The sequence below is a fragment of the Belonocnema kinseyi genome, chromosome 6, assembly GCF_010883055.1.
Source record: "Belonocnema kinseyi isolate 2016_QV_RU_SX_M_011 chromosome 6, B_treatae_v1, whole genome shotgun sequence".
Taxonomy (NCBI): Eukaryota; Metazoa; Arthropoda; class Insecta; order Hymenoptera; family Cynipidae; genus Belonocnema; species Belonocnema kinseyi.
The window spans coordinates 135,566,490-135,582,549 of NC_046662.1; the positions used below are offsets into that span (position 1 = coordinate 135,566,490).

The following is a 16,060-nucleotide window of genomic DNA, read 5'->3' on the forward strand; positions in this document are numbered from 1 at the left end:
TTCTCCTCTAAGTCTGCCAATAGTATACTAAATAGTAACGGACTCAAAGGGCACCCTTGCCTTAGACCTCGGCTTGTCCAGAAAACCTGCCCTTTTTTCTTTTCTATTTTCACCCTAATCCTGGTTTCAGTATTTCAGTTGAAAAGCCTATTCCACTCACCCCGTGGCCGTTTAGTTTTTGCGCTGAGTCGTTCAATGCAATGGAGTTTTCAGGAGGAGCTCCAACTTGTGGCTGGCCGTTTAGTCCAGCTCCTGGAACATTGTCACCTCGCCTAGCATTTTGTGTCTCCAGACCCGCATCTCGCCCGTGATCATGTTACTGTGACACACCACGCCCATTTTCTTGCTGCTCCTCCTCTCCATACACCGCATACGAAAAGTTAACAAGAGAGCCTTTTAACCAGTTTATCGCCCCTTCTTTAAAGCGCTTTCTGGCCCTTTGCGATGACTGCAATTTTTTTAAACTAGTCCAGACTGCTCATTGTTTTTGTGTTTGCGTTTACAAGAGAGCTCGCCGTCTTTTCAAGCGACGAATTTTATCCTCATGCTGTTCAGTTTCATCTATAACTTTAAATATAGAGGTTTCATTGGTGAGGGATTTTGGTGACAATGTTTTTACCATATTCTAATGTTTACATCATTAAAATTTTGCCTCCAAATTTTATAATGGCCACATATTATTTTACTACATACCGTAAGGAAAAGGGAAAAAAGGGTTACGTACGAAAATATCATTTGAGTGTGATTTTTATACAGCTCTTAATTTAAGTATAATCCTAACAAAGTCATGCATCTTATCCTTTGTCTAGACATTCGCACATCCGAGCCTACGCGCGAGAGAGCAAAAGACAACGCCAGAGTGCAGAGAGGGAGTGAGAGAGAGAGAGAGACAAACGAAACCCGCACCTCTGAATCTTTGAATAGATATACTTTATACGTCCTCGTGGTCACTCGGGGGCGCGACACGCAATACACCCAATATACCTCCTCTGGACGCTTATGAACATCCGCTTCTCAGAACTCCGCTTCTCTCCCGATAAGTCAAAATTTTAACTTTAACGTGATTTATATTTAAAAAAAAATTAAATTTGACACTTTACTTGCAACGACGAAGGTAGGTTAGGTTGGGACCACGTGGTCTATCGTGTTAATTTACCATGAAACAATGAAATAAAATAACAAGGAAAATCGACACACCCTGACTCGACCTAACAACAATATCCACAAAAAAAGAAATAATCAGGTCATGAAGGGAACAACGAGGCAATGCGTTGGGCCGAAGGGAACTCTATAAGGCCATTCCGTCGCTTGCTCAGGGCGCGTTCATAAAACCTAAAGTCGCCACGCAACTATCGAGGAAACTCGGAACTACACAATCCCTACGCAACTAAGAATTAATTTCACAGTAAAATTCTAAATATGTTATTAATTAACGGCGTAATAAACATAATCTTTTAGTGCTGGGCGAGTTTCTCAGGTTTCCAGAACTAAACGGCTAAGAGTTTTGTGGAACTTAAAATATGTCAAAGTTCCTGATTTCGAGCAATTGGGGGGAAAATTTGAAATTACCACAGAATTAATGTGAATTTTACATTATTTATACTAGATAAGATTTATCAAGAGTTTTTAATAATTGAAGAAAGACTAAATTTGGTACTTTAACGCTTACTGAGGAATCTTTGACTTATTTCAAGAATGTTTCGCTGAACACAGAAGCTGACAACACTCGAGTAACAGCGCTACTATTGAGAAAATTTTATTAACTAAATTATAAACTATTTTCAGTAACCTAATACCATTTACCTGAATATATCAAGGCAATGTCCCCACTAAATCCAGATCCCAATCTTCCCGGGGCCTCACTTAGCAGCGCGCCACGTAGAGACTGAACTAAAACAAAACTATATCTAGTTCCGATAATCGACTACACGTTCGATGACGTAAATGCTTAGTACAATCCTGGTCTGCACATGGATTATAAATTTCCGTGAAACTTACGATGGAAATTTTCCGAAACTGCGGTAATTTATCGTAACTTTAATTTCCGAGCGGTAAAATTCCAAAAATTTGTAACTGGAACAGTAAATTAAGGTCAAAAGTTATAACTAGGATCTATTACCATAAATCCATAATCCACGTGAATCCATCTCTCTAATTTATAAATCTAAATAATATATGACCTAATTTCGATCAACAAGAGCGCGCATTTGATAGCTAATGAAAGGCTTCATGAGCACTGGATAAGCCCTAAGTTTACAAAATGCGTAGGGTTACCGATTTTACATTTTACAATTTCATTATTAGAGAGCTGTCAATTGTCGACCGAGTGAAGAACGCTCCCTTGATGAGAAGTTGAGGGCCGCCCTCTCGTGCTGAGATCGGAAACTAAAGGCGTAGGATGTCGGGAATATGGTCGATGATAAATCATTCACCCTGGACGTTGGTAAATTCGGCAAACCTTTGGAAGTGACGGCTCATCCCTTACTTCCGTGGTGTTGTTATCATTCTCCGAGATTTGACAGGTGGTGGATATGCTATGCAACAAACTTACCGAAGGTATAAATAATCAGTTAACAATTTTTGATGAGCGCCCTGTGGTCGAGACTTCCGTTCTTGGTCGTGATAATGTCGTTCGCGAATCATTAAACGAACCCCCTTTTAAAAGTGATAGGTAAGTAAAATGTACCCTGTCACAACTCCCCCCCCCCCCTTCTATTTGAATCGGAGCTCAGGGTTTTCCTCTTTACCATTCGGCAAGGTAAGATAAAAAGAAAAGAAACAAGTGAGCGAAAGCGTGAAGCATAGTGGGTGGTCAAGGAATGTTAGGCTGGAGCTAGGTAGCGTTATTAACCCGAGATGATCTTGCATCTGGTACGAAAAGCGTGAAACAGTTACCTTAAGTCTGGCAGGAACTCAAGTCCTCCTAGCTCGGCTGGTATCGTGAGGGTTAGGTAATTCGATTGAAAGCAGTTTAAATAAAGTTAGGGTACACTTTGTATGTTTTGAACAGATAAAATCTTTATTCTTGCATTCTAGTGTTCATACAGTTTTAAAATTAATTTTAATGACAAATACAAAGGTATTTTAAACCGCTTCTTACTGATTCTATATGAGATTTTGTAAAGAAAGTCTTTCTTTAATCGTCAAATACTATTTTTAATCTTTACTGTTTGTGTATTACGAAAGTCTCTCGTAATTTTGTCGCTTATTCTCACAATTTCGAATAACTTAGTAAAGAGTAGACATTCGTTGAGTGACAATCGTGCCTAAAGGATTCCATTTAATCCACCAGCCGGATTTTTTAAAATAAAAATAATTGTATAAAATTAGTCAATTTTATAACTTCTGACGCTCAATCACAGTGGTCTAAAATAAAACAAAATCCAAAAACCTCGAAAAAAAAAGAAAATAGAAAGATCTAATACCACTTAAGTTAAACGAAAAATAAATGTTCTTCCTTTTGGAAAAGTGATTCGAATTTTAGAGTCGCATGACAATATTGACTAATGCAACTCGACGAATTCGCGGTGCCAAATGATATGGGCCTTAGCGCCTGGTCGCGGCGAGACCATTGGCATGGGTAGCCTGGTGGGCCCGAATTTGCTGCTCGGCCAACCTAGGCCCCTCCTTGAAAATCTCCTGGCCCGACCGGCGTTTCCACTCCCCCAGGAGCACCTTGTCTGATGCATAGAGGGGCCCGCAGTTAGGACAGTTGGATTTCCTGACCCCGAGCTCCCCGCACCCGAAACACAGGACTCCAGCCCCAGCCGGATCAGGACATTGTCCCCGCAAATGATCCTTCTGGCCGAAAACCCAGCAATTTTTGTGGATGGGCCCTCGATAAACCCTTGGCTTCGGGGCGCCTATCCTTAGACAACCCTGACGCATTAAGTTTTGGTCCCCTAGCGCCCTCATCTACCTCACCTCATCCAATATCTCCTTATTACTTGGAGGTGGATGAGGGGCGAGGGGGTCCTGTAGCCTTCTCTTCGCGTCCAAACAATTAGTGGATGGCTGCTGATGATTCGGTTGGTTCTGGTGCCGGAAGTGGGCCGCTGGGCAGAGGCGTCGATGACTCGTGTGCCGGCCACCTCGCCCGACGATCCGGCTGTCGGTGCCCCGACGACCCCCACCGAGGTCGTCCCTTCCGGGTTATTGGTCGCTGGAGTGGGTCCACAGACCCGGTTCCATCTTCTCTGGAAGTCAAGAAGGAATCTCACCCTGGCGTCTTCTGCGTCTGATTCATGTTTAAGCTCGGTAATCTAGAAATAAGAAAAAGGGAGTCATGTACTACTACATACTTACTCATCACCAGTCACTTGCTGTACATCTTGGACATGAGGTTTGAGATGCTTGATATGTTCCTTTCCCGCGATACGTAGGCGCGCTCAAGATTTTGGCAAATAAGATCTCTCAGGTGATCCAATCGCTCAACTCGATCCCACCATTTTGCACGGTCAGAGCTATCGTGCTGAAAGGCTTTTTCAAGATCCTTTCTCAAAGACCGGTGGGGAAGAGGGTTACGCCCAAAATTCAGGAACTCTGGTGAGACGTTCAGTGTACCGTGAGAAGCGGTATTGTACACATAGCGGAATTCTGGCAAATGAGCGTCCCATTCCTTATGGTTAGCCTTTGGGTGGTAAACTGGGTTAGTTTTGTGGATAATTTCAATGTTTCTACACATGTTTTCCAAGAGTTTATTAGCGAACTCTGTACCATTGTCTGTGTGTAACACTTCTGCGGCACCCCATCGTGACACGATAAGATCCTCAAAGACCTTTTTAACTGTCGGAACGTTAGCTCCTCTGATTGGGAGTATCTCCACCCATTTAGTGAAGAGATCCTGGAAGACTAAAATGTATTTAAAACCGGAAATGCTACGGGGAAAAGGACCCATGCCATCCGCAGCTACCACTGTCCAGGACTGTTCGACGACGCGCTGACCCATAATGCCGGCCAGGCGGGCCTGTTATACCTTACACCTTTGGCAAGGGTCATATTTCTGAACAAATGTGCGACGTCGGAATATAGCTCAGGCCAGTAATAACGAAGAGCCACTCGCGCGTACGTCTTGGCCCCCCCCCCTAATTTCCTGATTGAGGTTCGGAATGAGTTTCCTCTAGCACCCTGGTTCTGAACTCTTCTGGAACCACCAACTTCCAGGCGGCCAGTTCAGGTATTAACTAATCGGTGATTTCGTTCGGCCTATGCCGACATAACCTACCATCTTCGATTTTCCAATCAGAAAACAACCCAGGTCGCTCCACTACCAACTGACGAAACTGTCGAAACCGGTAAGGCATCCTCCTCTGACATCCTGGACAACGCATCCGGTACATTATGTAAAGCCTCCTAGCAGTAAATGATCTCGAAGTCGTATTCGAGAAGTTCAAGGAACCATCTGGCGAGTCTACCAGTAGGGTTTTTCAGGTTACGAAACCATCTCAAACTACTGTGGTCGGTCATTACCTTAAAGTGGAAACCCTCCAGATACTCTCGGAATTTCCTAATCTTGAACACGACTGCGAAGCACTCACGCTTGGTTACCGAATAATTGGGTTCGGCTGTGGATAGGGTGCGACTCGCGGAGGCAATCACCTTCTCCTGGCCGTCCTGGACTTAAGTCAATTCCATACCCATACCAGTAGCACTAGCATCTGTCTGAGGGTGGAAGGGGTTCTCCTCTATATCATCGAATGAAGGATAAGCGAGAATGGGTGCAAAAATCAGTGCTTCTTTAAGTTAGTCAAAGGCCCGCTGCTGTTCCTCCCCCCCCCCCCATGCCACTTCACATCCAGCTTGAATAGTCTGGCCAAGTGTCCCGCCACTTTAGCGAACTCGGCTATGAACCGCCTGTACCATGATGTTAACCCCATAAATCTACGAAGCTGTTTAACCGTGAGGGGAGCTGGGTACGTGAGGATGGGAGCTATCTTATCCGGGTCTGGCCTCAATCCCTGCTTGATGACTATAAAGCCTAAGTATCGAACTTCGGCACAACAAAACTTGCTCTTATCTGTGTTGATTGCAAAGTCAGCCTCGGAAATCCTATCTAGAACCTTCTCCAATCAACGCAGATGCTCCTCAAGGGTCTCCGTGACCACTATGATGTCGTCAAGATAGGAGAACGCGTACTCCTTTCATCTCGGGAGTAATTATCGTATCTATAAGCCTTTGAAAGATAGCCGGAGCCCCTCCCGAGAACCACATATGCCGTATACTCCTGGCGAGACTCATCAAAGGGGATCTGGTTAAAGGCCACGCTGATATCGACCTTAGAAATAAATCTAGCGGCCCGAAGCTGCTTAAGTATATCCGACATATATGGAAGGGGATAAGCGTCTCTCTTAGAGATGGCGTTAAGCCTCCTAAAATCCAAACAAAGCCGGTAACCCCGTCACCCTTCTTGGCCATTACTATAATAACCGACCATTCACTAGAGGACTCTCTAATCACCTCTTCGGCAAGCATCCTATCGACCTCCGATTACATGGCCTCCCGCACCTTAGGGGACACTACTCGATACCTTTCCCTGATAGGCGGATGGCCCTGTACGTCTATGTGATGCTTAACCAGATGGGTGGCGTTTAGCTGGCCCTCCCTCTTAGGAACTATTTTCCGTTAAATTAATTCCTGAAGTTCTCAATCCTGTTCCCTCGATAAGTCCAGAATACCACCACAGTTTTCTTCCGGGCTTAGCCATGTGTTGAGTGTGTCAACCTGACCATCCGCACCCGGCATCCAAATCTCTTTCGAACGCGCTGAAAACATCATATCGAAATCCGATTGCGCGTCTAGACCTAAGACAAACTTGGTATTCAAATTTGTGGCGTTGACCTAGAAGGAATCGATAGAGATCTTAAGGTGCACTCCACCGCGTACCAACTCGGTCTAACCGTGTAACAGATTAGTAAAGAAGTACGGTGGTCAGGCTGGATGTCCGAGTCTTGCTGTGTTTTAACTTATCATAGAGGGTTACAAGAATAGCCAGCCAGAGACAGAATATAAGACCATCGCACGGGTCTAAGCCACACCTAATCAGACCCCCCGCGCGGAGAGAGGAGTATAATGAGACGGACAGAGGTGGACAGCAATCACGCCTCCTTCATGAACGACTTCCGATTTTTCCTGCGATACTGATACTTGCACGCTGACCTCAGCCACAAATCGCTTAATATTAACAATAATAATTATCCGAGATGAAAAATTCCTTTAAATAAAACATTGAGAAGAACAATCGGCATACGATAGTTCCTTAACAATATAGATAATATCATTAAGTAAATCAGGAATGGTTATCAACCCTAATTTATTCAACAAACTAGTCACAGCAGGCGCCGGAAATGCATGAAAAATATATATTGAACCTCCACCTACTTTATGCTCACCTAGTACTCTTGAGTCCAAACGTGACTATGAAATGTTGATTAACAATATCAGTGATTGATAAATCCAATTTTACCAAAGAGTAGAGAACTCATAAAATTTCTCAAAATATCCAAATTAAAAATATTGGACCGATTCTCACAGTCGCCAGGCAAAGTCCACATGCAGTATCAGCAATAAACACTACCCAAACTATCCATACCATTGCCTATGAGATGCATCCGACCTGTTGCATCGGGGCAGTCGTTCATCACTTCTTCCCGGTAACGAAACCAATTGTTCCGAAGGGAAGTCAGAATTAAAGTTCAACTTGCCCGTCCGCATTTTACCTCGCGCGAGACTCGGTACGTGGGTTGTCACTCTCACAAGTACGTATATCGGAAGGGCAGTGAACAACAAAGAGGGTTTTTGCGACATTAAGCTGAGTAAAACCAACAGTTGGAAAACTATAAATTCAATCAGCTATGTGCAACCAGTGTTAGGGTGAAGCTCAGAACTAGAGTGGAGTGACAGTTCGCGCACCGCGTCTCGTGAAGTGGAGTTAAGTGGAGAAGTGGTGAGCGACGTTCTGCGACCGTAAAGAAGCTTGAGCTACAGAGAAAAAGGTCAGAAATTGTATTGTATTTATTTCAATTTACTTCTGTGCGTAATCTCTCGATAAATCATGTCTCTCTTTCTCGCTCTCACTCATGTCTCGATAATAGGGTGATTAAAGCTACTGCATTATTAGGTTTGTAGAAGGGAAGTGCTTAGCCCGTCATCTCCTTCGCTACCGTGGAGATAGGCGGTAGTCTTTAGAAAAAGTAAATTTGTATTGTAATTTTATTTCTTGAATAAAAGAAAAGATGAAGTGACCCGAGATTATTTACACTACCCATCAGATTTTCAGAACCGAGAGGGTTAGGACTCACAGTCCTTAAGTAGGGTCATAAAATCGAACACCACATAAAAATAAAGATAGGTCATTCCCTTCGGGATTAACTTATTAGTTTGGTACCTCCGATAAACGAGTTCAAAATTAAACGCCAACGTGCAACACAAATTCTCGTGATGATTTAACTCGTTCGTAACATTTAATGTCTCTAATTCAAATCAATTAAAAATTTTTAATTCACTTCCGTATTTAAAATTTTGATTTAAATTTCTTCTTCAATCAGTATTAAATCCGTGCTCAATTGCAGCGCGCCTAGTGGAGAAACAGTGAACTAAATATCTATTAACTAAACTAAACTATTTTCAATAACATAATACCATTTACCTGAATAAGGCACGGCAATGTCCCCACTAAATCCAGATCCCAATCTTCATGAATCTTTGACAGAAGAAAGTTTCATGAATATTGAAAATTTACCAGCCCCGGTTTCGCGCGGGAAAGTTCTAATCAAGTGTGAGCAGCATATCACATTAAAATCAAATGACTAAATTCACAGGTCCATGCCCAAAAATCTAAGACCTAAATGAACAAATGGAAAGCTAAATTTACGTTATTTCCCGCTAGCACGTCGATAACCTAACCTCGACTTGAACTTCCTGGGGATCATTTAATAGCTAATGAAAGGCTTCATGGGCACTGGATAAGCCCTAAGTTTACAACATACGTAGGGTTACCGATTTTACATTTTACAATTTCGTAGTCGGCAATCACTCGTTGCATAGTCGAATCTCGAAGTTGATGTCCAATTGATTTTCCATCCAATGACCGATGATACCACACTTGCCAAGCTTCCGATCGTTTGTTGTAAATTTTCCACACTGTCGGCACTTATCGAAGCAATATAGCGTTGCTCGGTGTTAGTGGCACGGCTAGACCGAGTTCATAAGATCAGGGTTGCGTTTGGTGGTGTTTCATCTTCCTGGCATGGCATTCGCAGAGTTACCAAGATCGCGACATACTGCGAGAGTTTTAATTGGTCCAACATTGGCTCTGACCATATCCAGTAACTGTGGTGGAATAGTTACTGGACTGGTCCTGGATGACCGTACCACGGAGTGGGAAGTTATGGTGGCGACGTCAAACCTCGGCGACAATATAGCAAGAGAAAGAACTGTGAATTTTCAACCGAGTGAAGAACGCTCCCTTGATGAGCAAACCCTTGGAAGTGACGGCTCATTCCTTACTTCCGTGGTGTTATCATTCTCCGAGATTTGGCAGGTAGTGGATATGCCATGCAACAAACGTACAGAAGGTATAAATAATCAGTTAACAATTTTTGATGAGTGCTCTGTGGTCGAGACAGATTATGAGGCAGTCATGAAAGTTGGTCGAGCAGTTAGGGTTACTATGTAGTCTGAAGGAACAAAAGTGATGCACATTACCTATGTTTTTTTTTATCATACCACTAATGATGTTTTTTATTCGCACTTTTCCTTATGTTCAAGCGTAAGCCGATTTCGTTAATTTTCAAATCTCACCACGTCATTTTAAACCCCTTTTTCTTCAAACTAGAAAATGCCGAAAACAAATGTTCTAATATGAACACTATTACTGTGCAGGATGCCATGGCAGGGAGACGAAGATAATCTCATTGACCGATTCGATGTAAGAGCTCACCTTGACTCTGTACCTGAAGCTTCTCAAAATATCGACGTCGAAATCGCTTTAACTAGTGAAGACAGACATATCAATTACGAACGATATCGGATTATTGTCCAAAATGAATTTCTAGGAGGTTTGATTCTTTAACTTTAATCTAGCCTTTATCCTATTCATCTACAAAAAATAATGTCAAAAAAATCTCTTTTGTACAGTGACAGAGGAAAAGTTTTTACATCAAATACACCTGGAAGAGCAATTTGGTTCTTCGACAAGACCAGATGTTTTAAAAGATAAGAAACGGTCTTGTAATAATGCTGCGATTGGTTACAATTACGAAACAGATGAACCCCTACCCGAGACTGCGAAAGCACCTGAATTAATTACGACTGATGATAAACAAGATGACGAAGACAGTGACATTGATTTAGGTTTGAATACGTCAATTAGCAGTGATCATTTAAAAACGTATCAATTTACTGCTTTTATACTGACTGATGAATAACGAAAAATCATTTCACATTAGATATTTGCGTGGATGTGTCACAAATAGAGCCTTCCCAGGCTCATGAAATGAATCAAGTGGCTCAAAAATATGGACTACTTGGTGCTGATTATTTTAGCTTTCTGACGCAAGACTTCGAAGAAGCAGAAACACTTAGGCAAGCACGCAAACAAGAAGAAGAAAAAGCTATGTACTCTGTAAGTATTTTTTGGAATGGCCTTTTATGTTGTATTTCATGAATTATATTTATCGTCAACAGGGAAGGAGATCTAGAAGAGAAAGACGAGCGTTTAGAGAAAAGAAGATGATTGGTCGCGTTATGAGTCCACCCAGGTGATTTAAAAATTAAGAGTTTTCTATTTAATTGCAATTAGTGGGGCCTTATATAGTTCCATTATACAGAAAAAAACCTCTAATAAATGCAAAAAGACCTTCTGAGACATACTTGATGAAGTGTTTATGTACTTACTAACATAATTAACTTTTAGTTATGCAGCAAGAGAAAGTCCAGAGTATAACCCTTATAGAAAATCATCATCAAAATCGCGATCTCGGTCCACATCACCAGCGAATGCGGGTCAGATTACTTACATAACTAGTTTTGGAGATGAAGAAGAAGCACATGGCAGCTCTTCTCAGAATATTTCTATAAGCTCTCAGAGAGTTAATTATTTGCATAAAAAAAAAAGGAGATCGAAAAGCCCAGTATTTTCTGGTAGGATAGTAAATAGAAGGCCATCGAGATCTAGAAGTGATTCTCAATCCAAGCACTACAATTACTCCAAACTTCATGATGGTAAACGAATATCCTCGAAATCAAGGTAATTTTTTACTTTTTGCATGAAAAAGTAGTTTTCAAGTTTAAAATGATTGACGAACAGAATAAGTAATGAGAATTCTACAAAAATTATATCAATATTGGAGTATAATCCAGGATTATTTAAATTGACACAACATTTTTGATTAAAAAACTTATCCTGTTTTTATTTCCAACTCTAGGAGTAGAAGAAGCTACATAAGGACAAGCAAATACACTCGCTCCAGGAGCCGTTTAAGATGGTCACGATCGCGCTCATGGGGAAGAAACAAGTCAAGCAGAAGCAGATCTCGATCCAAATCCAGATCGACTTCGCGTTCGACATCCAAATCGAGGTCGCGTTCACGGCAAAGGAGATCCAAATCAGCGAAGTCAAGTAGTTCGGTCAGATCCAGGTCAAAATCCCATTCCAAATCTATAACAAGATCCAGTTCGAGATCAAGGACTAGGTGCAGGTCTCAAAATAGGAGTCCGGCCAGGGGTAGCTTTCGCCGAAGACATTATTCTGAGTCCGATTCAAGATCTAGGTCGAAATCAAGATCTAGGTCTAAATCAAGGAGCAAGTCGCAATCTAGATCCACAAGCGCCTCTAGAAGACGATCTAGAAGTGCTGAAAACAACGTTCCTACTTTACCAAGGTTGGTTTAAAGTATCTTTAACTCAGCCTGGTGACTCCACCTTACTTTCTTGGGTATAAAATATATTATGGGAGTTGAATATGTCCTGTAGATGTAGTTGTAGTCACTTCTTCGGAAAGTTGCCAATATTTCAACACTAACATACGATTTTTCTGAATGTTGTATTTGAAATACAGGTAACTTTCAGTACATTTGCGACAAAGTTACTACTAGCATATCTGCTTTAACTCTTTAACGGTCGAATTATTTCCACCCACTTCCTATCCAAAATAACAACTGTTTAGGAGTGTAACAGAATCTCAGATGATAGAAAAAACGCCATAATTCTCACTCCACTCAAAACCACCATTAAAGCCGTAAACCACTCTTAAGTTAGAAAATGAAGTTGGAGAACTCTTTATAGGAATATTTGCACTTGAAGTATTTCAGAAGATTCACAGGATTCACCTCCAACCAGAGAAAAAACTTTGCACGTATTTGAGGGGATGTATTTTCATCCCTTAGTGCAAAAAGCGCAGAAAACTTGTTTTCTCATCGGAAAAAAATCAAACGTTTGAGACCAAAAATTATTGTAAAAACATATCATAATTCTATAATTTGACGTGAGCATTATTGATAATAGATTTTATGCTTTCACGATGATTCATTTTGATAAACAGAGATATTTCGGGTTTCACTCGTTTAAAAAACTACGAATTGTTTGCATTATTGTTTTTACATCTGAATCTCACTTTATAACGAATTTGATGAAAATCAATTCTGTGGAAGCCTATTTACCTATTTTAGGGGCTGAAAACTACCCCTAAATTGAGCTCAGGAGGGTGTAAATATATTTTTAGGTTCTCATCGTAATCAGTATTTTCAAGAGCTTTCGCAAACTAATTTTGATCGAATTTGAATGAAAATTCAAGTTTACAACTGAATAGGGCGCGCAAATCACCCCTGGAAGCGAACCCTAAGGGCTGAATTTTTTGGCCGCCTTAAATCGTTCGTATGGTCTTCACCAAGGGATTTTCCTTGTTAACGAATAGCCATCTTTTGTTGTGTACCGCTACGACTATATTCGCGATATAACTACAAAAATTACCTCGAAAACAGGGTTCTTTTTGGTTATAATTAATAGATTTCGAAGAGGGTGAATGAATGCTTATACTTTCCAAAATCTAGAAACACGTAGGTAGCTCATGCAGAAGAGAAGACAAAGCTATCTCAATTTTTGACGGAGTTATGGATTTTTGAACACGTTTTTGGGACATATGTGTCCCAGTGGCCGTTAGAGGGTTAACTTAATCAACATAAACTTATCTCGAAACGTATGGTTTAATTATTCCCGAATGTAGATTTGGTAGTACTTTCTCGTAACGCATTTAAATTTCATATTGATTTAATGAGCAATCCACAATAACGAGGCATGATAGATTCATTCTGTCCGCTCGTTTACATTAAAGCTCCTGCGTTTCCATCAATTTAGAATTCTTTTGTTTTACGATTTTTTCGAGGATACTTTTATATCTTTGAGGGACAGTTGAGCTTTAACACTGTTTCAAAATTAACATTTCGATAATTATTAAGGGTGACTGCTGGACCAGGTAAACGGCGAAATTAAACGATTTCTAATACTGGCTGGTTCAATTTCACCCCATCGCACAGTGTTAAAAAATAATCTGATGTCAAATTACTATATCCACCGACGGAAATTATTCAATTTACGTGAAACATTGTTGGAAGCCCTCAAAAAAGAAAAATACGATACGTAAAAACTAAAAATGCGTGCATTTATTATAAAGTAGAAAGCGTGCGCTTATGTGAGTCATACTGCTGTGAAGCCTAAGATGATCGCAGGCGATATCGTAACACAAAAAGATGCGAATAAATTATGGGAACTGATTCGATGGCGCAATCGGACATTGTACTTGCAATGGATCCATATAAAATTAAACAAATGATTATTTAATAATCTATATCTAAATCTAAAAAATCTATATCTAAATGCACATTTTTTTTATTCTTTTAATTATACTCAAGCATTGAAAGTTTTTATGCACTAACTCTTCATCCTTTATAAATAATACATTAAATATGCGATCTTTTCCAACATATGCAAAAGCTTAAACTTCGCAATTAAAATTTCATTTTAACGCAAATGTATTAGATTTCATTATTTTTATTGTTTTTATCAATGTGTACGTGTATCTTTTTGGCTTTGGAAGCTTTTGACTGGCATAAGGCAGAGAAATGTAGTTTTTTGCAAGTTTGTCAACAAACTCAATCGAAATGTTACATTTATAGTGGAACCATTATTAGAGCTATAGGATCAATTATGAAACTGGTAGTCTAGGAGCGTAGAAGCGGTATTTAAGATAAAGCAAACAATTAACCAGTTTATCATGATTTTTTTTGTCTGGTATAATTTGTTTATTTTATAAACAATATATAGAAAAATACATAGGAAAGGCATTTATTGGTAGCAAGTCTTCGTTTTTCTTTCTGAGTACAATAAACTCTATGACACTTCTTGTTTTCGGGGCTGCCGGGGAAGTGAACAAGAATTGTCAGATAACCCTCACTCTTGCAACACGCGACAACCATGCCGCGTTCGGCGTAGTAGACGTAGCCGATCGCGAATGTGTGTGGATGAGATGAGGCAAGAAGTGAGGGTAAGCGAATGAAGGGGAAATCGGGGTACGAGAAGTGTTGTACCGAGAAGTGTCGTAGAGTTTACTGTATCTTAAAATTACATTAGTGGTCATATTCAGTGATAAAGATTGGTCACTCTATATTTGTTTATTTTACAAACAAATGCATAATTTGGTCATTTATAGACAGAAGGTAATCGTTTTTCTCTCTAATCGTCTTCAAATTATATAAGTAGTGATGTTTAGTGCAGAAGAATTGTCAATCAATATGATTTGTTTATTTTATAAAAAATGCATATGTAGTTTGACTATTTATGGAAAGAAAGTAATTATTTTTGTTTCTAATGGTCTTTAAATTATATTAGTGGTGATTTTTAGAGATAATTATGTTTCATTCCTAATGCCTTCGAATGATATAACTGGCATAGTTCGGCCATTTATAGACATAAAGTAAACGTGCTTCCTTTTTAGCGCCTTAAAATAATATTATAATTAATGTTTAATGATGAGGTTTTGTTATTCTATATTATTTGTTTATTCTATAAGCAAATGCATAGTTCAGACATTTGTAGAAGGAAAATAATCTTTTTTATTAGTGCCTTCGAATAATATAACTGTAAATATTTGTGATGTTCTAAAAGAATTAGCTTCCAAGGTGTCTATAAATGGCCAAACTATGTATTCAATAATAAGATTTATTTATAAAATAAATAAATAATAATGAATGAGATGTATTTACCTCTACACATCCTCACTTATAGAATCTGAAGACGATTAGAATGAAAAACTGTTATTTTCTGTTCATAAATTGACAAACTATGCATTTGCTCATTGAATTTTTCAGTAAAACAAAAAAATAATGTTGAATGACAAGTCTGAATCACTAAAAATCATCACTAATATAATTTAAAGATGATTAAAAAGAAAAACGGTTACTTTCTGTCTATAAATGGTCAAACTATGCATTCGTTAATAAAACAAACAAATTAAAATAAAATAAAATTGAGCAACTTCAACTTGCAAGTATAATTTGCAAGAAAAATTTCCACGATGTTTATTTTGTTAATATAATTTGTTTATTAGAATTATATTTGATATCCTGTTAATTATTTATAATCTTTAGATACTTCAACATTCATTTTCATCGAGAATGGGATAGCCAGAGCGAGAACTATATTTTTGGCTACAGATACCAAAAAGGTTGCAAATGTATGCAAACATATGGGCGTCGTGGGGTAAGGATGGATATCCGGCTTGGAGTTCGAGGGACGGAACTTCCCGCAAGGGAAAACCCACTTTAGAAGAATTAAATAATTACGTATCATTTGAAAGTGTCCGACATTCAATTGTCCCTAGCTAGGCGGTGCGTTAGTTTGTTCTACCAGATCATCGGAACAGTCCTTTCATGATATAATACATGCGGTCGAGGACTGTAAGTAGTATTTTTATGTTGGACACAATATGTTAAAGTTATAAAATCTGTTTGTATCTGAGGTTAGTCCTTATTGGCTCTAAAGTGATTTTTTGATTACTACATAACTTGTA

General features: G+C 39.6%; 1 protein-coding gene across 3 annotated transcripts in view; it reads left to right on the forward strand.

Annotated features, from left to right (window-relative positions):
• LOC117174242 (CLK4-associating serine/arginine rich protein-like) overlaps positions 1–16,060 on the forward strand; it is a 192,334-nt gene that overhangs the window by 58,215 nt on the left and 118,059 nt on the right. For 2 of the 3 annotated variants that reach the window (XM_033363145.1, XM_033363147.1), the window contains exons 3-8: positions 9,880–10,055; positions 10,135–10,350; positions 10,446–10,621; positions 10,684–10,757; positions 10,913–11,245; positions 11,424–11,879. In XM_033363145.1, coding sequence (XP_033219036.1) covers positions 9,880–10,055; positions 10,135–10,350; positions 10,446–10,621; positions 10,684–10,757; positions 10,913–11,245; positions 11,424–11,879 — 1,431 coding nt within the window. Of the gene's footprint in view, positions 1–809; positions 2,557–9,879; positions 10,056–10,134; positions 10,351–10,445; positions 10,622–10,683; positions 10,758–10,912; positions 11,246–11,423; positions 11,880–16,060 lie in introns of all 3 variants that reach the window. The other variant, XM_033363146.1, reaches the window with a different exon arrangement.